At 43.0% G+C, this 23,941-nt stretch overlaps 2 protein-coding genes across 2 annotated transcripts in view; one reads left to right on the forward strand and one right to left on the reverse strand.

Annotated features, from left to right (window-relative positions):
* The window catches only part of LOC146348009 (uncharacterized), a 42,401-nt gene extending 20,353 nt beyond the window's left edge, over positions 1 to 22,048 (forward strand). The window contains exons 6-7 of the mRNA XM_084852131.1: positions 17,359 to 17,528; positions 21,982 to 22,048. The gene's annotated coding sequence lies outside the window, so the exon portion shown is untranslated. The remainder of the gene's footprint in view (positions 1 to 17,358; positions 17,529 to 21,981) is intronic.
* LOC146348010 (interferon-induced protein 44-like) lies at positions 8,523 to 23,519 on the reverse strand. Its single transcript, XM_084852130.1, has 7 exons — positions 23,483 to 23,519; positions 20,518 to 21,023; positions 20,383 to 20,434; positions 17,379 to 17,574; positions 13,195 to 13,366; positions 12,216 to 12,316; positions 8,523 to 10,029 (listed from the first exon to the last, which is right to left on the reverse strand). The coding sequence occupies exons 2-7, from the start codon at positions 20,918 to 20,920 to the stop codon at positions 9,832 to 9,834; spliced, it is 1,122 nt and encodes a 373-aa protein (XP_084708256.1). The 5' UTR covers positions 20,921 to 21,023; positions 23,483 to 23,519; the 3' UTR covers positions 8,523 to 9,831.
* Between the last annotated feature and the right edge of the window lie 422 nt (positions 23,520 to 23,941).

A 23,941-nucleotide genomic window follows, 5' to 3' on the forward strand; every position in this document is an offset into this window, starting at 1 on the left:
CCCCTCACACTAAGTGCCTCTTCTGCCTCGTATATTTGGAGCTCTACTGAATGCCTCAGCAGTCCAGACAGGCTGGCTCCAAAATTTATCTTCTCTCAACACTCACGTGGAGGGGCATGAGGAGGAGGAGAAAGAGGGAGGGAGGGAAGGCGAGCAGACACAGGAAGGCGGGGGGAGGCGGGGAGGTGAGCGCAGGAGGACAAGGGAGTGTGCTTTGGCAAATAGGAACCCGCAGCCAGAACCGACAGTAGAAGTCTCCAATCAGAGAGAGCAGTGGAAGAAGGGGTATATATACATCGGCAAAAAGCTGCATTTGGTCATTGCATTAGCTGTGTCTTTGGGAGAGGGCTGGTCTATGGGTAGATGATAGTGTGTGTGTGTGTATGTGCGCGTGCGCACATGCACACATGCATTATTTGAAGTTGTTCCTTCTATTTCTCCCTGTTTGATCTCCATTAGGCTTTCCTCGGAATTTGAAGTTATAGGAAACCGCTTGGTTGTAGTGGGAGTGTTCCCTTCCCTCGCTCCTTGATCATCCGTCCCCATTGGGATGGTGTCTTTTGCAGTACCTCTTCCAGCTGCTTTCTCCTATACCTCCAACTCATTTGTTATTATTAGATTAGATTCATCTCCCCTTTCCATTTTTGTTCAAACTACCATAGCTTTTCCGTACAAGTAGCTGCAACACTCCTCCTCCCCCAGCAGTCCTGTGTTTGTTTGTTTATCTCGACTGTGGACTCCATAAATGGGAGCATTTGTTGTGTAACATCACCCCTTACTTCTGCTTTCTCTGTTCCATTTCCTTGTCATTTTTGTCTGTCCACTCTGTCTCTTTTACATTTTTACAAACCCAGTCTTATTGCCATTTTTAAAAACAAACATTGACTTCTGGGTGTGTTTCATCCCCCACCCTTTGAACTCATATTGAAGCATTTCATTTTCTTTCTAAATTCTTAAAGAATTATAATATTATAGCAGCCGATGTGTGTGTTCCCCCCAACACCTGTGATGAAGTGAACCATCTGTGTCTTCCCTGTGTTGATCGTTCCAAAACAGAAATCAAAGAAGGGTTTTAAAAAATAATAATAATTAGGGTTTGATTTGGCTGTTACCTAATTGCCTGCACTGTCACCCTGTACTTCTTGAAGTTATCCTGCCTTCCATAACAGAACACGAAATATAAAACAATAAATTAAAGACACCCATCATTTGCTTAGGTAGTTCTGCCTTTCTTTAGCTCTTGTGTGTGCGTCCGTGTGTGTGTGCGTGCTTGGTTGTAGTTCCACAAACACTATACATCCAAATTTCAAGGCCGTGTGGAAAAAGCATGAGACACATAGTATATATATTACCTTCCTATTCCAATAACAGTCCACTGTGTGGAAAAGCAATTCAGTGCTATATGAGGCATCTGCAGGGTATAGGCAGGGGCAGAGGTGGGGAGAAGTTACAGCTCTTTGCTTTGGGAGTTTTCCTGGAAAAACTCAAATTTCACCTGCGCCTTGCACACAAGCCAGTGGGCCAAGGTGCCTGGAATTTGGCAAGTGGGATGCTCTTGAGGGGGGCTGGGAGGGGACCAGGTTTCTCACACATCAGTGGAAACAGAGAAGTTATGGCTCTTTTCTTTCTGAGTTCCTTTGGAAAACCTCGTATTTCACCAGCGCCTTGCACAAAAGCCAGTGGGCCAAAGTGCCTGAACTCTGGTGGGTGCAATGCCCTCAAGGGGTGCTGGGAGAGGCCAAGGTGTCACGTGCATGTGTGGAATCAGGGAGAAGTTACGGATCTTTGCTTGGAGAGTTTCTTTGGAAAACCTCAGATTTTAACTCCACCTAGCACAAACGCCACTGGGCTAAACTGTCTGAAATTTTGCAGGTGGCCTCCTCTCCTGGGGGGTGGAGAGGTCCCCAAATTCCATGCCTGTATCCTAAAAACTGTAAAAGATATGACCATTTGTGTTTTCCTATGCAAGTCAATGGAAAAACGCCAAAAACCGCACAATCCAGATATCTGAATCTCGATTCGGATCCAAGTCGGATCGGAATGGGTCCGAATCAGTCTGAGGCAGATCGGGGTTGCTTCAAATGATCCGAAACGGCATCCAAAGCAGATCAGGGGGTCCATGCACAGCCTTAGGGTTTGGTGGACCTGTGAAGGGACTCTGCTGATAGGACCAGAGAATAACAGCAAAAACCAGAGCCAAGATTCAGTACTGGTTTAGCACCATTTTTAAGGGTGAATTGATCTGAGATGGATCAACTTGACCCTCCAAGGACTGGGAAATATTGAACACATTGAAAATGACCATGATTCACAGCACAACCCCATACAGATCTACTCAGAAATAAGTCCCAGTGAGTTGGGCTTAATCCCAGGTATATAGGTATCGGCTTGCAGCCTCAGAGAGGTCGAGGTGAGATGTGAATATAGAATTACCAGGAAGGACAAGTGTGTCATGCTTCTTTTTCCTCCTGTTTGAAGTTGACAATGTGACATATGACAAATACGTGAAGGAGGCCCATGAGAAATTTGATTTCATCAATGTAGCTTCCCCTGACCATCTCACTTCTTCTCAGAACACTCAAATCACACCAGGATTTGTCAAACTGCTTCAGATGTGTTATTGAGGCAGCTTTCAGGCCACATGCAATTATCCTTCAGGATCACCTATTGTTCTGGTTACTATGAAGTAGGAAAAAAGTAATCATAACTACTCTGAAAATATACTGCTTCCCCACCCCCACCCCCCTGAAATGGCACCCCTGTCCTGTTTCACATCTGCTCTAAAACTGTATCTGGCGTTGCCCTACCAAATTTGAAAGCTTGTGAAACTTCACGTTCTATGTTTCTCATTAATTTAAAAATGGAGCCCAGCCCCTCAGCATCATAATATAAATCCTGCGGAAATATACAGCCATGAAACAGCATCATTGTTTTATATTCATCTCGCGGCTTGCCTCTGCAGTTTGCCATGAAGTAAGTAACTATTTGATTCTCATTCCGCCAAGTTCAGTGGGAAACATGATCCAGTTGCAGGGTTCATTCAGAGGCTGAGCTGGTGCATTCAGAATAAATGTAACTTGGAAATCCCAGCAGCAGCCAGCTCTTTCTAAAAGAGAGGTGAAATGAACATGCTGAGGGGAAAGAACAGTGACGCAGAGCTTCTTTGGTTTTACCTTTGGTAGCAGAGAGAGGGGTAGCCATTGGTTTCCAGTCAAGCAAGCTTGTGCTCCAAAAGTGACTTCAAATAGATTGGGGGTGTAAGACGGGGGGGCGGGCTTCCATGTTGTGTGGAGGGGGACAGTAGCCAAGACAGATCTGCTTTCTTCTGTTCCATTCAGGACAGAGATTAGACAAGTTTCATATTATTTCCATTATGGGAGCTGCTTTCATTTTTCATTGGCTCTTCTGAGGACGTGATTCACGTTCATTAGTGGCCCCCTGCCGAGATGGCTGAGTATCTATTAAAAGGCAGAAAAGGCCCAAAGATGCTGCTGGCTGCGAAACCCAAACATAATGAAATCTAGAAATGTGCCTTCAGCTGGGTGAGGAAAACTCACATAAAAATCCACCTTCCCCAAAGACCTTAACATTATATTAATGTTAGAAGTATCGATACACTGGTATCTTTCCCCTAATATACCATACATACATGAGACACATGCTTAGTGTTCATATTAAAAAAAACACTGAAAATTATTGCTGATGTTTTTAAATGTTAAACATAAACTACCAAAACTCCCCGATATATTTTGCAATCTGGGCTTTTATGCAGTTTACACACAGTTGATGTGTAAGAGCTAAAACTCTTAATTTTGCTTAAATGTTCCCCCTACATTTACTCTTCCTCATCCAACAGTAATAAGAGCCTGTACATTTGAATGGTACCTTCTGGTATTACCCTTTCTCAGCTATTCCCAGCACAATCACTTTCCCTTCACTGTGGTTTTTTGGGAGCAGCATCAGCACCACACCATTCTGGCCAGGATATATTGACAGCCATTTAAGGATGAGCAGAGCTTAAGATGGTGTCCAAATATGTCTTTTCCATTGAACACCTCAATGGGAAGATGTCTCTATTACCACCATGAACAAAAGGCTACTCACCTTACTTGCTGAAGTAGAAGGCATAGAAAGGATGTCGCATGGCGCTACAGAGCCCATACTTTCACCTTACCTGCAGTTCTAGCAATATGATGAAGTTCCAACATATGCATCATATATATGCATATGTCTTTCCTAATTACAACTGCATCAGACCCTCCTGGCTAGCAGGTCAGTTCTAGTATAGCCTTCCTATAGACAAATAAAGGAATTACACATGGTTAGCTCTCTTGCTACACACAGGAAATTGAGGTAGGAAGAGATCAGCCTTATGGTGCTGTAGCTTCTTCTACAAAGCCTGTACCCTGTGAGCAGACAAGGTCAGAAGGAAATCCTTCAAGCATGTAGTGTGTATGCAAAAACTAGTGTGATAAATCTATAAGAAGCATTCTTAGGAGGCCTGGACTCTATACCCTCTACCATTTCAATATCTATAGAGGGCTACACACAATCCCCTCCATGCATTGAATGAATGTACAAAGGGGGCCATGGGGCCATGTGGGCTAGCCCCACCTACTGCTGTTGCCACACAGCTCGGCCATGCTTCCTTGATGAACATCCATTTGATGTCATCAAAATGTCATAACAGAGATTCCCCTACGAATAGACACAGTGTATTAGGAATTGACCGAAACTATTTAATGGAGTATAAAACATAACTAGGCCTAGAGCCCCTAAGTACCATCAATCATCTTGACAGCAATAACCACTAGTAACCACCTACTCACGTCTGTTTCATGCACTTGACAGCAGGAAAGATTTCTGCACGCATACAGAAGTATGATGGACAGCTCTTACATGATGTAAGGGGAACATTGACTGATCAGAGGTTAAGTCTGCTGGTATGTCTCGTGATGTCTGTTTTACATAAGTATCAGGTTGAAATTATTGTTAGATATAAGGACATCTTTGGATGAGTTAATTGGATGTTTTAGCTCTGTAAATAAGACAATTGAGGATTTTACAAAAACAAATAAGGTTGGAGAAATGTGGATTTTATTTAAATGTTGGATTTGGTTGTGTTCATGCTGATGTATGATTGTAATAAATCTTTGATATAGAAGGAAACATTCTCCAAAAACCTCCCCTGCAGCTTTCAATCTCTCTCTTGTCAGTATAGAACCTCTTCACAATTCCAGTCAGCTGCTGTAGCACCATTTTTTCTTAAATGTGTCTTCTCTCCATCCCTAGAAATAAATGTGAATCACATAGCCAGAGTTGCCTACATGATGATGTCACAAGGTCAAACAAGCTAATTCAGAGTGAGGGTAGCTAAATCAGCCTCATTTGTCTTCAGTTCTCTTGGTTACTGGACACAAGATAATTCCCATGTAGCCAACTTGGCTCACTTCTTCCCACAGACAACTGAACTGACCTAACTTGAGCAGGGTGTGGGTGTGGGGAATGACAGTGTAGTAACAGCTGACAAGGGCTACAAAACTCTCATTCTGGACCACTGTATCCATACCACTACTGTTACTATGTCAGATAAAAGGAACAGAAGACTAAATGCAGGGGGCAGTGGAGCCATACAGCCACGCTGCTAATGCTTTCATCTTCTTCTGAAAGTCTCTGAAGATTCATTAAAAGGGTATGCACTTGTAGCTTCAGAAAACAGCACTCCCCTTTTTGACACAGCCATATTTTTATTAGTAAACACAGAACTATAAAGCATAAGTGGATAAAACAATTAAAAAGGAAGCAAAAGATTAACGTATTTCTAATATCTCCATTAGATTATATACTGATGGATCTATGGATCTATACTGATAGTAGCTTTTCTGAGCTCTTACATTTAGACTTTGGCTGTATCGAATACCTATTTACTTGGCAGTAAGCCCCATGGAACTCAGTGGGTCTTATTTCTGAGCAAATATGTACAGAATTGTGCAGTTAGAAAATTCAGACCCTATTATGAATCATGATGGACAGCATTCCCCCCTGTCCTGATAGGTGACCCCCCCCCCTTACACTCATACACACACACCCCTCTTCCCCTCCCCTCCCCACAGGTCACTTTGCGGGATGGAAGAATTTTGCTTTCGCACTCTTGGGCAATCAGACCTCTAGTTTGTAACTTCCAACCCGTGGAATGGCCAATCTGGATCCAACCAGCATTGGTCAGGTCCAGTTCTAAAGGGAGAGTTTGGGTGTGTGAAATCTAAGGAATTGACCAGGGTACTTCAGAATTTTCAACTTACGGAGTAGGCAACCATTTTGCCATTATTTATTTCCCCAATCGCCGTTATATTAAATAGAAGACTGAAGCTAGACACCACTCAAAATACTTATCCTCAGTTTTAATTTTTTTATACTAAATGATGAGCCCCTTGTGCCATCTAGTGGTTCTTTTGTGTTACTTAAAACAGTTTGAATCTCTCTTCGTTTCCTGATTGATTCACAGGTTTGCAAGCATTTCAGGCAACGTAACACATATTCCCACCCACCTCTTTTCGATTCAGAAGGATGGTGTTTTAAATGATAAAGATTTGCAAGAAACAATTTCCCCACCATGCTTGTAAATAAACAGATACTCCCTAAACTATCTTGTTTTGGTCATATGATAAGTAGACGTATACTGATCCCAGTAGTAGTGGAGTTAAGAGGACAATTGGGGGGGGGGATCCAAAACTTTGCGTGATCCCATGTTTAAAAATAGCAGATTGAGAGTGCACATGCAATGCCTTTTTCTAGTTCCCTCTAATTCTCTCTCATTTAAAGAAGGATGTTGCTTCAAGGCCCTCCCTTCCCCAAAACATAAGAAGTTCCAGGCATGGCTTTTGGTACACATCCTTGTGAGGGGGGAAAAAATACTAGAAAGACTGGATGTTTTATATACTAGACTTTTAGGATCCTCAAATCTCACAGAGTTCCACCTTCTACACCCAGGCAAATATTTATGCTGGTGCGAACTGAGCCTGGAGTATGTGAAAGGAGGGCTTACATTACTGTTGGATTGCCCTCCTGTTCAGGGAGCAGGGCAAAAGACCCTCCATTCATTCATCCCTCGCTCCATTTCTTCCTTCCTATAATGCTATATATACATCAAAATAATGCACAGGCCCTGTCCCCATTCTTACAGTCGAACAGCCAAAATACCAAGGGAAGAGAGGCAAAAGGCAGAACAAAGTGATGAGCTGTTAACAGGAGTTCATATTCAGCTGGGACCTGGCTAATCTCCTTTCTTGCTGGCGTTCTTGCTGGCCTGGAGGTAATGCAATTCCCCAGCAATCCTCACCCCCCTGCCTGGTGACAGGGGTCAACGTGACCTTCCACTTGCCTCTGCAGTCACAGGGCAACTGACAGCTGGAGCAGAGTACTTTCTAGCAGGGAGAGGAGAAACAAGCTTGATCCCGAGTCCTCCAGCAGCTGAGCCAGTTTTGCTCGGGCAATCTTGTTGGGAACAAGGGGGCAAATCTTCCAAGTGTTAGGCGACCAGCCAAAGTGTCCTCCTTCCCCTCACCTCCGCACTCACAGCGCAACTCACAGCTGGAGTGATCTTCTTGCCAGGAAGGAGAAAGCAGGCCACTTGCAGCTGCTCATTCTCTAAGAGAAGGCATGGGCCCATGCCGCCAGGAGGCGAGGCAGCTTCCTACAGAAAAGGGCTGCAGGAAATAGGGATGTCAGAGAATTTTGCCACGAATCTCAGGGAGGCCGAATGCCATTGCATTCGGCCCCCCGAAATCGGTGGCGAAACGGTCTGCCCACCCCCACTCCCCATGCATTGAATGAATTACCTTGACTCCTACTGTTGCCTGCTCCTTGCTGCCTGACTGATTGCCAGTGTCCTGACCTCTGCCTGGATTGTTGACTGTTCCTGTCTTAACTTAAAACGCCTTGGACTGAAACCTGTATGCTTGACCATTTGTTTTCTAACTCAACTACTCTATTGCCTCGCTCCCTGTACTCGCTTGCAATCTGCCAAGACTTGCTCTGGCATCTAGAGCAGGACACTCTCGAATTTTGCCTGTTCAAATGGGTGAGAGTTTTAGTTCATTTTTTATACGAATGCACTGACAGTCAGAAAGTCTTCATATTCAGGCCAGAAAGAATGTAAGAGTCAAAATAACTGGAACTCCAGGAGAAAGCAAAACTGACAGATTCATCCACCGTTATCCGTATGACCCTTGCATTGTTCTAGCATCATTAGAGAGGGAAACTGGCCTATTTTAAATACTGTTTTAATCATTTAAAAGTGTCTGAACTTCCAACCACTAGAGGGCAAACTTGATCACTTTTTTTAATATTCAAGCAAAATAAAGTGCTATTACATTGTAGAATCCATTTCTAATGTTTATGGTATTTGATAATGCTTGTGAAAGGAACATTATGTCAGATTTCAGGCCGTAGTTTTTCTCCTTGTATTGCTTCAAACTCTTAAGTTAGAGGTGCCAAGATAGTGATAAATCAGACCCAGGTTTACTTACAAGGAGACACTTTATTGAGTAACTTACAGCACACAGGCATTCCCAATGGTTGGATCAGACAGCTTCTCTGAACCCACAGCCATGGGGTACAATGGGTTTTATACCATACATGTTAGCAATGAGGCAGCATAACAGCAGCAAGCGCCCCCTAGCGTTCGTTCCCAGCATAAACTAGCCATGCTTGGTTCCCAACACAGCCACTTGCAGCTTTAAGACAAACAACCTTCACTTCCCAGGCAGATCTTGATAAGACTCTTTAGTATGGAATGTGCTAGGCCGTTCTATCAGCCCTTTGACTCATCCTCACATGCTCAGAGGCTTACTAGCAAGGAAATGGCACCCATAATGAACTTAAGCAAGCATTATGGATCTCTAGGCCCCTCTAACACTACAGGTGACTTGGTTACGCTCCTGGGGCCAATATATTCCTAAATAAGTTACATGAAAACTGTTTTAAATATGTGCAACACCAGCCATTTTCACTGGGTAAATTATTCTTCAGGGAATTTAAATCATATTCAGCTTCATCGCAGGTCTAGAGCAAATCCATGCTATCTGATGCTTTGTAGACTATTCAGTTGTCACGTAAGGCTGATAAAGAAGAACAATCTTACATCAGTGCAAGTCCCTTCTCTTTTGGCCACTTGCTATGAATTAGCTGGAAGTGCATAAGCAGCGGCAAGCGCCGCTGAAGCTAAAGCCTGATCCAGGCAGACCAGAGTGAGTGGAAACATAGCAATTCCTTGCGGTCAGGGCTTCCTGACCTTTGAAACCACAGCTCTGCATAGGGAGCCTGCTTCCACATTGAAATGAATGTCCATGTGGAAGCTCTGCATAACCATTAGACCATTCTCAGAGGGTAGGTCAGAAAGGAGCTGGTATGCCAATACATAAATTGGTCACCCTTGGTATAATGTCACAAATCTAAATTATATACAGACCATTAGCAAATACAAAACTAGTGATTCACTAGAAGAATATGAAGAATACCATGCGAAACACCATCTGTATATGTGGACAGTGTTGCTCCAACTAAGAAACCCAGAGGAATTGAGATACTAAACAATGAAGCAGTAGTTAACCAGGGCATTCTGCCTTTAATGCTTGGATGGATGGATGGATGGATGGATGGACGGATGGACGGATGGATGGATGCATAGAAAACCATGTTGAGATACTAAGCCTAGTATGTAAGCATATTTCTGTTCTAGAGCAGCACCTGCTCATAATCAGAATCAACTTGATCACTTGTATTCAAAAATAAAAACCAGAAATCCAAGTTGCTTCAACAAACATATAAATACTAAGCGGAAGAATCCACCATGGAACTATTGTCCAAAGGGAAATTATCAAGGTAGCTTTCGGCTAAACGCAGTATCTTCCTCACAGCCAGGAGTATCAGGATATCAACATCATCCTTAAGGTCTATCTCAGAAGAATAGTTCTTAACAGGAACTATCTGACACAGAGGGATGCCAAGTTTTTGTCCTGTTAACTGCATCTGTAAAGGAAAGGAAATGTAATTTGTTATCAAGAGAACCCTATTTTTCATGCCCTATTGCTTCCAGTGGAAGTTAACCCTGACAATGTATGGGCAATGTTGGTCTTATTAAGTTATCTGGGAGGTTTCATAACTTGTGTATGTGTACCGTGCACAGCTTAGAACTAGTTAATTGGTGCACAAACAGGCTCCCTTCATTTCCAATATGTTCCAGTATGAAAAAGAGCAAGCACTTTCATAAGCAAAAGTTATTTGGAAATATTTTGAACGCAAGTAGACACCCATTTGTGTATTTTGCTCCTATGCTGTTATATTCCACCCATCTACCCCACTTCTTTTTATTCTATAAAAGTACAACTCCCTTTTGATTAAATATGACTTTTAAACTTTTATTTATATAGCATATTATTTTCAATAGATTGTTTAATTGCACTATATACCCTTCTATGCAAAACATTTATTTTGCCTCAGATTTTTTTCTCCATCCTTTTATGTTACCCAGTGGGACTATTTTAAATTGTTCGTGAAAGGTGGAACAGAACACTTCTTTTTGCAGTTTATGAGTGATGTAGTTTCCTGATTTTAAATGTTAACTGCTGTGCCTTCCAGGAAGAATACTTACGTTATAATGAAAATGGTTTAGTGAAACCAGTAGGATTACATTCCATTTCAAAGTATGAATAAGAGCAAAATTATGATATTTCAGGATAAATGTTTAAAAGGAGATGATGGTGATCGTTTAAGAAAGAATCATGTTAACTTAAAATATATTCATTAACCTTCACAAAGTTAAATCTCATTTCTCGCAAAACACAATTCATTTACAGAGCAAAATGTGGGCTGCCAGGTGAAAATTCTCACCTTATCAGAGTGATGCGGATTCAGGGCCTGGGCATAGAGGGTGAGAGAGAGAGAGAATACACTTCACTAGGGCCCAGAGATCTAGGGAGATGCAACACTAGTCCCATGAGGGGGAAAAATGAGAGTTAGGGCACAATCCTATGTTGATAGTCAGCAACCTGACTATCAGGTTTGCTAGAGCCAGTCAGAAGCAGTGTTGGAGCACAAGCAATGTTCAGTGAGGTACTGGTCCAGATCCTTCTCTACAAAAGAGAGAGCCTGCTTGTGCAAACTTAATGGGAATTATTTGGTATTTCTGCCTCCTGTTAAAAAAGCAGTTAGCATAGGAAACAAAAAAAGACAGAACAGAATGAGCATTTATCAGCCCCACGTGCACACAAGACTATCTTAGTAAAAAAGAAAACACGCCCTTTTTTAGTGAAGAAAGGATAAAATAGTTTTACTTACAAATATTCTATTATAAAGACAGGAGCAAGGGAGCAAACACAACTGCTCCCAGCAATGGAGGAGGTCAGAGAGAGAGAGAGCACGATGGGGAGGAGAAGAAGGAGGAAACCACACTGTAGGCTATACAGATCATAAGGCTAGCTATGCCCAAAATTCCCATGAACTAACTGCAAAATTGCAGTCTTTCTGTAACTTGCAGACAAGGTTGCAATATTCCCAAAAAAACTAGGACCCGAAGTATACATTACTTTCAAGATGTTGCTAGTAGATACTTTTCTCCTTCCTTCTTTCCTTCCTTCTTTACTCTAAGATAAGCATAGGAGTCCTAATCTGGAGCCATTGAAGTTAATAGATCAATTTTGACAATGGACATGTCAGGTGCAGGGGGTCCCAATTCAGTTACAGATCACAGTACAGAGCAAAGGGTTAAAGCCCCCCTACCAGTCCTGATCCAGATGGGTCACCCTGCACTTACTTAGCTCCTATGTCTTCAAAGTAAAATGCAGCTTCGCACAAGGACTAGTACTTTGATATACAAGAGATTTGTGCTTCTCTATCTGTTGTATGCTCTCTGAAGAACTACCAGTCCTAGAGTTCTGGGGAAAATAGTGGAGGGAAAGATAGGTCATCATGATAATCGGTAAGATTTATCCCTGGGACAGTGGGAGCCCATGATGCTGGAAGGATCTGCAGGCCCACATTACACATGTCTAGTTCACCAACACATACCATACTGCCAACATAAATTGTACACACAGTGATCCATTAAAGTAAGATGAATGAAGTAGTAAGCATGCTCAATGCAGATTTTACTGTAAGAGCAATATTGCTGGTTCAAAACAACCTACCTAATATTCAGAACAATAACCACCATTTACCTTCTGCTCAACAGCTTTGCTTCTGTACACATCTGAAACATTTGTCTCAAGTGAAGAGCAAATTTCATCCACTTGAGTTAGTATTATGAGCTGTGGCACACCTGTAGGAAGACAAGCGTCATAAAAAGGACAATACCACAGAACACAGATTGTCCAGTCTCTTGAGCTGTGAATAGCCATCAAATTGCTTCTTTGCAATAATTTAAACAAATCTCTTTAAAGCCATTTTTAAAGTGAATCTGAAATAATTGTATCTACTAGAACAGCACACTGTTCGAACATAAGAACGTAAGAAGAGCCATGCCAGATCAGATCAAGGGTCTATCTAGACCAGCATTCTGTTCACACAGTGGCCAACCGGCTACCTGTAGGAAACCTGCAAGAAGGCCATGAGAGCAACAGGGAGAGAATCTAGGGCAGGGATGGGAAACTGGCAGCCCTCCAGATGTTATTGGATTCCAACTGCCATTAGCCCTAGCAGCTATAATCAAACAACTGGAGGGCCACAGGTTCCCCTCCCCTGATCTAGAGACCCTAGATTCAAAACTGGATATAGGTTCTCATGGGTTTGAAAGGAAACCTGGTCTTAGCCATGAATTGTCCTCCTACTTGTTCCAAGTCAAATGCTCAAAACTCTGGGCAGCAGACTTTGTCTGATAAAGCAGGTGAAAAGATGGACCCTGAGAAAGGGGTGTGGCCTATCTAGACCACAGATAGGATCTGTCATTGTACCATAAAATCCCTAATCATATACTTTGGAGGAGACAGTGCCAAATAGAAGTGTTATGCCCCTGTGGCACCTAAGTTCACCAAGCACCTATCAGCTGGCAATAAAGGCTTGGTGCTCCCACATAGCTAAGGAGCCATCAGTTGGGGAGCCACCACTTTTGCTAAAGGTCAGACAGCATTTCAATGGGACAACACCAACCTCTGATGTATTGGTTTCGGGATGCTCAAAAAATATACATACAAAACTAACCCAATGTGTGTGTTTGTCGTCGAACTTCTCTCAGCTTTTCTTCCAGCTTTACAGGCAGGATCTCAACTTTGGACCCATCAATAATAAGCACAACACAGTGGATCTGGTCTTTCAAAGATGGGCTCTTGATGTAGCCTGGCATGTTTGGGTGCATAACAGCACATGGATTGAACTGAAAATGAAAAAGGTAATAGCAGTAATAATCAAGGGTAGCTAGGACAGAAACAGATCTCTACAAAGAGGTCCTACAGATGTATGTATAATCTAAACATTTATTCAGAAGAATAGCATTCTAGGTAGACACAAACACCTTATGTGGAACAAGGATGTCAAAATCACCTGAGATTTTGCCACTGGGCATACCATACGTAAGGTCGGAGTTATCTAAACAGGTAGTGTGCTTTGCACTGACTAATGTTATGGCAGGTGCTTTCCCTCATGTTCCTCAAAGTCACTTCCCACAGGGGTCCTCTGGTAGGAGCTAGTGGTGCCACTGCAGACATTTCAGCTGAATGCCACCATTTTAAGTGAAGGAGAAGTTATGGCTTTATCATTATTCAATTAACCTCATTTTGACTGTGTTAAGGGAGAACTAAACTTGAAAGAAAGAGGCTTAAAACTTTTAAATATATAAAGGTATGCTACAACATACACATTTTGTAATGACACAAGAACTTTTACATTGGGGGCAACAGTGGAGGAATATATTATATTATACACACACACTGAAATTCTAAGGACCACAACAATAGCAAGAGGTCTAATTCACACATCCAATCAGTAGCAGGCTGACACTTAAAAATTAAACCTTGTGCAGACTACTCAACATGGTAATCTGTTATTTGAGCAGCTTTCCACATGGTTCCAGTCATGTTTACCAGGTGATGAAAAGACACAGAAAAAGAGGAGGTTGGATGGTATGGGGTGGAAATTACTGTTGCCACATAATGACCCATTTCAAACACACACAGCTTGCCACATGGACCCGCCTTCATGCAATTGTTTTTTTGAGCAGCTGCCATGCCAGAGATTTCCATATGCCAATCCGTCTTTACTCTAGAGAATCACATCTTAAACTACAGGATGTGTCTGCTGTGAGAGCTACAGTAATTGTGAAGTCTGCATCAACTGCAGTAGGTAAACTAGAAACGTAAAACAGAGAATTCTACCTGAACATCTCTTTATCTGAATTGAGCCACAGAGAGTTAGGTGATCGAGGTACTTATCAGGAACATGGCCTTTTAATAGGTTGGGCACTTCATGAATGTCCAGACCGGCTACGAGTTTGTCTTCTAGTCCCATGGTGTCACAGAAAAGGATGGGCAGTGGCTTTCCATCGCCTCCATTTTTAACCTGATAGGTCCTGTACTTTTCTTAAAAAGCCAATAAAACAATATTAAAATAAATCCCTATCCTCTTTGCTTTTTCTTTTACAAATATCAACAAATATAAGTTCCATTATAAGAGAAATGGGGTATTAAGAAAGTTAAACAGGGGGAGTTAATTCTGCTGGATGTCCTGAGCTGTGGGTTGGGCATTGGAGGCAGTGACAATGGTCCCGGTCCCACCTGCAGGGTCAATTTCAGAGAATAATACTGGGTGACTTCTCAGCCCCTTGGCAATAGAGCTATATGGTTCCACAGAGTACCATCTTGTCCCCAAACATTGTTTAACAACTATATGAAGCTGCTGGGAGTAGTCATTAGGGGATTTGGAGCAAAGTGCCATCAGTATGCTGATGACACAGCTCTATCTCCCTGTGACATCTGAATCAGGTGATGCTGTGCCAGTCCTGAAACAGTGCCTAGACTCAGTGATGGGCTGGTTGAGGGACAATAAACTGAGGTCTGAATCCTGGCAAGACAGATGCCCTGTGGGTGAGTGGTTCCTGAGAATGAAAAATAGGCTCACTGCCTATTCTGGATGAGGCACTCCCTCTGAAAGATCAGGTTCATAGTCTTGGGGTATTTCTGGATCCATCTTTGTCACTAGAGGCCCAAGTGGTCATGGCAGTTCAGAGTGCCTTCTACCATGTTCAACTGGTATGCCAGCTACACCCTCTCCTGGACAGGGATAGCTTGGCCACAGCGATACAGGCACTAGTAACCTCAAGACTGGATTACTGCAATGTGCTCTATGTGGGGCTGCCCTTAAGATTGGTCCAGAAGCTGCAGCTAGTGCAGAATACAGCAGCTCAGCTGGTGTCGGGGGCTACACTTTTTTTTTAGCATGTAACACCTTTGCTGAAGGAACTGCACTGGCTGCCTGTTTACTTCCAGGCCAGGTTTAAGATTTGTTATCTTAAACCCCTAAATAACTTGGTACCAAGATATTTGAGAGAGCACCTTTGCCCTAACTAGCCTGCCTGGTCACTGAAGTCATCAGATGAGGCACTCCTGATAGTTCTACATGGACCTGTGGTCTCTTTGGAGCCCACTTGGAATAGAACCTTCAGTGTATTGGCTCCTTCTCTGTGGAACTCCCTGCCTATTGAGGTCAGGCAGTCACTGATATTGTTTGTTTTCGACACCAGCTGAAGACATTTTTATTGAAACAAGCCTGCCCTGACTGACCAGCCATGGTTTTATTGCTATAGTATTTTTAATATTTTAATTCTGTATTTGATTATTTTGTTTTGTTTTTAGTATTCACTCCTTGGAAATCTTATTGGATGTCGGGCAGTATATAAATCCTGAAATAAATGAATAAAATGCCATCCAGCTTCAATGATCATAGAATAGTAGGGTTGGAAGGGGCCTATAAGACCATCGAGTCCAACCCCCTGCTCAATGCAGGAACCCAAGTCAGAGCATCTCTGACAGGTGGCTGTCCAGCCTCAACTTGAATGCCTCCAGTGTGGGACAGCCCACTGCCTCCCTAGATAATTGGTTCCATTGTCGTATTGCTCTAACAGTCGCAATGTATTTCCTGATGTTCAGACAGAATCTGGCTTCCTGTAACTTCAGCCCATTATTCCGTGTCTTGCATTCTGGGGTGATCGAGAAGAGTTCCTGGCCTTCCTCTCTGTGACAGCCTTTCAAGTACTTGTAGAGCGCTATCATATCTTCCCTCAATCTTCTCTTCTCAAGGCTAAACATGCCCAGTTCTTTCAGTCTCTCTTCATAGGGCTTTGTTTCCAGTCCCCTGATCATCTTTGTTGCCCTTCTCTGATCTCTTATTTATTTGGCAACTAATTTTTACAAGTTCATCCTTTGTCTAAGTTAACTGATTTTCCGATTTGAACTAATTTTTTAGTCACACTCCATGAAAAGGATATAGGTATCTCTATAACATCATCTGCAATGAAAACAGATGCAAAGATTCATTAAGCTTTTTTCAACTTCCTTGCAGAGAAAAATAGAATCATCAATTCCATGTAAATGGCTCTGAATAGGGAGCACGGGAGAACTAATAAAACATCAGATGCCTGTCCCAGCTAGAAATTCCCCTCTGCCACTGCAAGGCCATCTAAGATAAATGTAAGTCTTAGTGAGACAGAATCCAGGAGAGAGGGAGCAAGTTAATACAGCATCAACCACCTGCTGCTTTTGGGATTTTTTAACATATGGTTTCTAATGTATGCATTCAAAGTTTCCATTGCATTTAATGCATATTGTGAGCCTCTTTGGTATCGTGCTTTTTGACTGGAGTCTCAAGCTATTAAAAAACATCCGTATTTATATCACGCTGGAAGTAATTTGGAGAGTGGATTCAGAAAATAAAATTGAATAAAATAAAACTTCCTTGAGTGACTGGCCGTGGTTTATCAAACTTGGTTTTATCAGAACACTGTTTCTTTTTTTAAAAAAAAAAAAATATTTTAACATGAAGTTTTTATTTATCCTGTTTGCTGTTCACCACTCTGAGGTCTTTGGATGTGGAGCAGTATACAAATACTGTAAATAAATAAATTAACTTTTTCTGAAAGGGGAAATCAAATAGTTTTCTGATGGGATTTTTACATACAAAGATATTTACATACATGGAGTTAGCCTAGGATGAAATGGAACTTTCTTGTGCTTTCACCATGATTTGTTTAGTTTGTTGGATGGGCATAAGGTTGGATCCTGAGCTAATTTGACAGACGTATGAGGAAGAGATGTATTTGAAACATTAATAAAAAATAATAATAATATTAAGTGACTGAATGCATTTTAATTTTAGATTTTGCAGCACACAATTACCTGCGTAGTCACACTTGTGGAATCTGATCCTGCAGTGGCTTGACTTCTCACATAGCCTCGAAAAGCAGAATTCACAGAGTTGAAAAAGCTGGACTTCCCTGCTCCAACTGGCCCAAGGAACAGAGCCCGAAACTGTGGCACTGTATTCAAGTAAGGCTTGAACGTTCTTATTTCATCCATCAGTTTTTCTCTTACCCTGTTAAGATAGCAAATACATATGTATTTATTAGGCATAATAGCTTAAATATCTCTAAGCATATTTATTTATATCAGATCCTGGATTTTCATATTGTTGATTGTTTAAAATTGCTGCGTGTGTGCACACGCATGCTGTCTTTGTGTATTTTTAAGGTTTTTAATCTTTGTAAGCTGCCCACTGAACTTCGGCTATTGGGTGGTATAGAAATGTAATGGATGGATAGATGGATTTTAAGAGGGGAAGAAAAGAAACTGTTATAAAATAGAAACAACCTTGTAAAGACCTATTATAGAGCTGCAGGGAAATTAACCTTTGCTTCGCCACCTCTCAATGATTCATACCATTCAGTTAATTTCTTTTTCAAAAAACAAGGGAAGTCTAGGATCAAAACATCTTCAGTTTAAGAGTACAGTTACGCTGCTTAGGGTGCAATCCTATGCATCTTTAGAGGGAGAAAAGGCCTACAACTCCCAGCATGCCAAAGTTGTAGGCCTTTTCTCCCTCTAAAGATGCATAGGATTGCACCCTTAAACATTTTCCCATGAACCAAGAAGTGTACAAAATGCAACGGAATGCACCTGGCCTTAACATCAGCACTATGTGAGCAGTAAGTCTCCGTTCCCAATAAAATACACTATAACAAGATAAAACAAGATAAAAATACATAATTAAAAACACTAAATCATTTCAAACATTGCAGGACCAAAAGCAATAAAACAGGGTAGTACCACAACCACACAGGGAAATGCTGTGTGAACAAGTGTGTTTTAAGAGGCATTTAAAACTAGCAACAATTTCTGCCTCATTTAGACAGCCCAAATGCCCTTCGGCCTCCATCTATTCCTCTCTGCATCCTCTATCTATGACCCTTCCCCTTCTTAGTCACAATCTGTTACTATTAATACCTACCAATCTTCCTAACTCTAATGAAAGCATACAGGGAGAGCAGAGGGCCAGCGTGCAACTAGGTGGCCCCTTCCCCATATTGTCCTGACCTTCTGTGTTCCTCCAATTTGCAAAGAATAGGATAGGGGCTATCCTCCAAGGCAAAAGTGTGGCTGGACGGAGGCTAAATTGTAAGCAAGCACAATATGTGAGATTCTAGACCCTGTTTATTCCTTACAAGGTGCAGAAAGTAAGTACAGGAGCCTTAACTTACATCTTCCATGCTTGGGGCATGAATTAAATGGACACTTTCTAACCAGGGGAGAGAAACCTCCAGCCTGCAGGGTTGCTCAGTCTGGCCCACAGAGGGTTGCACACCCACCCTCCAATGGGAGAGTGAAGGGCACAAAGGGTGAATCCCATAGTTATCTTTGATCAGGCTTGGCTGGGGCTTGAAGAACAAGTCCTCCAAGACCCAGATGAGTCCCTTCCCATGTCACTCACACCTCGATTGGGAAGCAAGTGGCACAGGAAGGAGGAGGCTGACTCACCTGAGACTTGCAGGACTGGGCCCGTTCCCATGCGAGTCCCTTCCCATGATTGGGACATGAGCAGGTCAGGGAGAGGTACCTGACTCTTCCAGGGCTTCCATGCCCCACTCCTCCATGCACTTGATAGTCCCTTCCCAAACTGCTCATGCTCCAGTTGGGATGTGAGCAACACAGGAAGGACAGGACTCAGCTGAGTCGCTTTCTCAGTGCAGAGAGAGGCAGGATGCTCCATGCCACTCTCTGCATGCAAAAGGGAAAAAAGTGGGCAGGGCTGTGATGATGTCTCAGGAGGGGAGGGGAACTGGGGTGGAGCCCCAGCCATGCCTGGGTCCAGGAGGCCAATCTCACCCCTGGCCCAAAATAGGTTGCCCACCCCAGTTCTAAACACATTCTAAACAGAAGGGGCTTTCTTCCTAGAATATAGCTGGACGTAATGCTGTACAATGATGACTACCCAGAAGCAAAGCTTTTCAGACAGAAAAATGTATTAGAAGCATTGTGTTCTCTACAAATATGTTAGATCGCCCTTCACCAAAAAGGTTACCCTCCAGATGTGTTGGACTACAACTCCCATGCTGGCTTGCAGTGATAGGAGCTGTAATCCAACATCTGGAGGGCACCAGGTTGGGGAAAGCTGCCTTAGATCATCTATACAATTTTAAAAATTGTAATTAAGTGACATCAAGTCGGGTCCAGCCCTCCCATGAGACAGGATGAATCCCCTGTTCATCAGGTGGGGCCCCTGTGGGCACTGCTGCCACACTGGCCCCACTCACCCAAAGCAGCCACAGCAGCAGAGCAACAAGCAGGGCTCCTTGGAGGACCAGCCCCGTTTTCCCTCCCACCACGCATCTCACACTCTGAGCCCTCTCACAAAATGAGAGATCAGGCAGGCAGATTCTCTAAAGAGGCCGTACACCCAACCTCTCACCGTGGGAGAGGCTCAGAGTGAGATGTCTGGTGGGACATCAGAGCTTCCTGGAGAGGCTGCCCACCTGCCCGGTCTCTCATTCTGGGAGCATCCCCCAAAGTAAGAGATTGGGTGGGCTACTGCCTCTCTGGAGAGCCGCATCAGCCTCACAAAGCAGCCAACATGTCTCTCGCTCTAGGAGAGTCCCTGGACAAGAGATTGGAGAGGCACCCGGGCCCAAATGCCATGCTTTGAGGGGTTCTTCCTCCAAACGTGGCATTGTGAGGTAGTCTGCAGACTGCCTACACAGGTAGCCTCTGTACTGGCACTCTCCAGGGACACGTTAGGCAGAGAGGAACTTTGTGCCACTGCTGCATCAAGTACTTCTTTCACAAGTGACTGCCCACATTTGTAAGGCCTACAGGTTCTAACAAAGAGATGCCCCAGACATTAACCTACCCAGCTGTCCATTCCACCTTCCGCCATGGGTTTTCCAGCATAGCATCAACACCTGAACGAAAATATCAGATAAACCGTCAGAGTGCAAATCAACTGGCTTCAAAGAGGAAGCATTTTCTCTTTATTTCAACTCGCCTTCAACTCGATATACTTCACATTCCAAAAGAACCTGGTCATTTCCATGTAAGTCTTCTGCACGGAATATGGAGTTGGCAATCTCAGGATCTGTAGAAACCGCTGCAGTATCTTGATCCAGGAATATAAGTGCTCCATCTCCAAAATAAGGACCAAATACAGACTCATCATATACAGCGTGACTGGCAAATGTGAATGGGATTTTTAGTGGGCTGGGCTCCTTCTCCTTCCCTTTTAATCTAAAGAGGAAAGCTTTTTCATCACTTAGATATTGCTCAGATGAACTATAACTCTGGGCAGTAAAGCCTCCAAAAATGTAACCGCTTTGATTGTATGCCACCACTACAGTTGGGCCTTGTTGGTGGCATATGTTATGAAATGTATTAGCATTGTAGCCATGCATACTTCCCTTCTAGAGAAGGCTCAGTTGGCTGCTTCCCAATAACTGCTGCAGCACCCTTTTCTCCTCATTTGCCAATCGGGATTTGACATCAGCCATCATTAATCTAAAAAAGAGATAACAAGTAGCCTTTCAGTTTTTATACATACATCTTCATTTAGATTTCAGCAGTGCCTAGAATGTGTATGATACAACCCTACACATGCTAGTCAGAAGCAAGCCCTGCTGAGTCCAAAGGGATTTACCTCTCCAGTGTCTAGGGCCGTAGCCTTAACTTCACATCATATAATGGCCATTGAAACGTCAAGGATAGCCAAGTGATTTCATATACTGACCAGGTTCGCACAATCACTGCAGCCCGCCTTGGCTTTAATAAGGCATGGTGGGCTGTACTGATCGTGCCAAGCAGCCCATAGTGACTGCTGTCCAAATTCCCTGTGCTAAATATTGGAGACAAATTACAATTTCACACATAAACAAATGGTTCGAAAAAGTATGGGAAATTACTCTTATGGCAAAGTTAACCAACTACGTTCACATGAAACAAAAGTGGAGCAAATGTGTTAATGACTGGAAGCCTTTTATTTTGTTTTTTAGAAATCTACCTCCAAATGCACAAATATCAGTTATGTTATTCCAGGACTTACTATTCGTATTTTCCCCCTTTGTTTACTTGTTAGTTCTAGTTCTTCTTGTACTGATATGAATTTGTAATTAAAAGAAAAGAGAAAAGAGAAGTGTCCATCATTATGACAGGTAGGGTGAATGTGGAGGAGACAGCTTTGTGCTGGGGGAGCGGGGGGGAAGTCTACATTCCAATATTGTCTGAAAGAGGAGCCCTTTCATTTTCATAAAGTAATGAATAGGAGGCTTGCGCTGAAATGGGAATCAGGGCAGATGTAGATGTAACAGGAGCAAGACCAGTCCCTGAACAAAAGATCCAAGCAAACTCCCACTGTGTCTCTGACAAGACGACAAATCGTCCAGGATTTTTCTTGGGCTTGTGGGCTTCTTGAGTTTAGGAGTTATTCTGATGATGGATTTTTTTTTTTTTCTCCTGGCAGATGAGGATTTTGGAGCAATCCTGTGGCACCTAGTGGGCAGAACTCAAGGATGTAAGAACTCATCCTTGTAAGCTTATATATTAATCTCTTCCTCTTAGGATAAAATCATGTTGCAGGACCAGAAAATATATGCAGCTTTCCAGTGCCTCTCAAAATAGACCTCTGTTTGACCTTCACCCATGATGGTCTGCACAGAGCTTATCCTAGCCTAGGTTATACCCCATAAGGAGAATGATGTCAAACTACCAGAAAGCCATTTCAACCTCACAGCCTGGTTTGCAAAGGAAAATTTAAGGGAAGTGGAGCGAGGGGAGGACCATCAGTCAATATGCATCCATTTTACACAAAGCCTTTCCTCATTTAACTAGTGATGATCATGAGAAAACCCACTAACTCGTATGCAGCCCAATCCGACACATTCACTTGAAAATGCTACTCAGAACCAAGCTAGTTGTGACATTAAATGCCTGCAGCTGGATCACCCCACCCCAAAAAGCAAATACCAGGGTCATAAAATTGATTTTCTCATGACCACAGCAAGGGAGGAGCAGGAGAACAAAGGCCCACTTAACACCATGCCTAGTTTGGGCCTGAATTCAATGGGCCCTACTCCCAAGTACGTTTTAACAGAATTGCAGCCTTACAGTCACATCCTAGGCATTTTAGGAGATAGCCAAAAACACTGAGCTGGCATTGAGTTCAACAGGGCTTTGTCCCTGCTGAGGACACAAAAGGCAGCACACTTGGCAAATAAGCCCCAGTTAAGCCAGTGGGACTGGCCTTTTATGACACTGGCACAGAGGTATGCTGTTAGTTTGCCAACTGTGACTGCAATCTTGAACACACTTTCCATGGTCTAAGGACCACCCAACCCATTACGATTTACTTCTGAGGTCCAAGTTCCCCATTACACTACCAGATCAGCAACCTAGGATGGGAATGAGTGACTTTCTAATAGTTTGCTCCGGATCAGGGCCCCTGCCGGTAACTTTCATTGCTCAAAAGTAATCCTTTACAAATGGCAAAGCACCGGGGGGGGGGGGAGGGGAGAAAATCCAGATCAGGACAACTGGGGAGGGAGGCGGCAAATTCAGATTGGGGCGTCTGCACTAACTTCAGAGTCAGGAAGAAAGGAACATCTCCAAAGCTGTTTGCTTTGAGTAACCATGCATAGGCTTCAGGCTTGCACCGTGTATGGGTTTACGCTGCTGGTGTTAATTAGCAAGCGTTTTCCATGGTCATCTCCATCAAGGCTGGCCCCCCTTCCCCATCTAAGAGTCGAAAAACAAAACAAAAAAGTAAACACGAAGCCATGATAGAAAAAAGAACCTAGCAGTAGACACTGAAGCATAATTTTTTGTTTCAGCTCCAGCAATGCCGGAGCTGAAATTCACATTCCTCGCAGATAAAGTGAGTAAACGCAGCGACATCTCCGGAGCATAAGAATCACCCGAGTTCCTCTTTATCTAACAAGAGACGCTAAAGTAAACGCGGCTCTTACCACGCTTGCTCCTTTCGATCCTGTACTTTTCTGCAACGGTGTAACTCTCCCCAGTCTCCGGAGGAGCCCGCAGTTCTCGGAAATGATGAAACGAAAGTGAAACTGAAGAGATTTATGGGAAACGGCTAACTCTCTTCTCCGATTTCACGGCCTTCCCCTGTATATTAAAAATTGCTGTTCCGAATGAAGAAGGGGAAAAAATGCTTCGCTAAGGGCACAAATCCTATGCACATTTAGACAGGAAAAAAAGTGTCCTACAACTTCCAACATTCTCCAGCCTGCCCTGCGGGCTGAGGAACGCTGGGAGCTATAGGAGGTTTTTCTGTCTTAACGTGCCCAGGACTGTGACCTAAAACTTGCAAGGAAATGTCTTGCAAGATCTCTTCAAAACTGAGGAAAGAAAGTAAAAGGATCCATGAAATCAAAAAGGGATCCTCGTAATTTCATATTATTTTTACA

Source organism: Heloderma suspectum, chromosome 4 (genome assembly GCF_057233095.1).
Source record: "Heloderma suspectum isolate Gila_16-S chromosome 4, 16-S_ref, whole genome shotgun sequence".
Lineage (NCBI taxonomy): Eukaryota > Metazoa > Chordata > Lepidosauria > Squamata > Helodermatidae > Heloderma > Heloderma suspectum.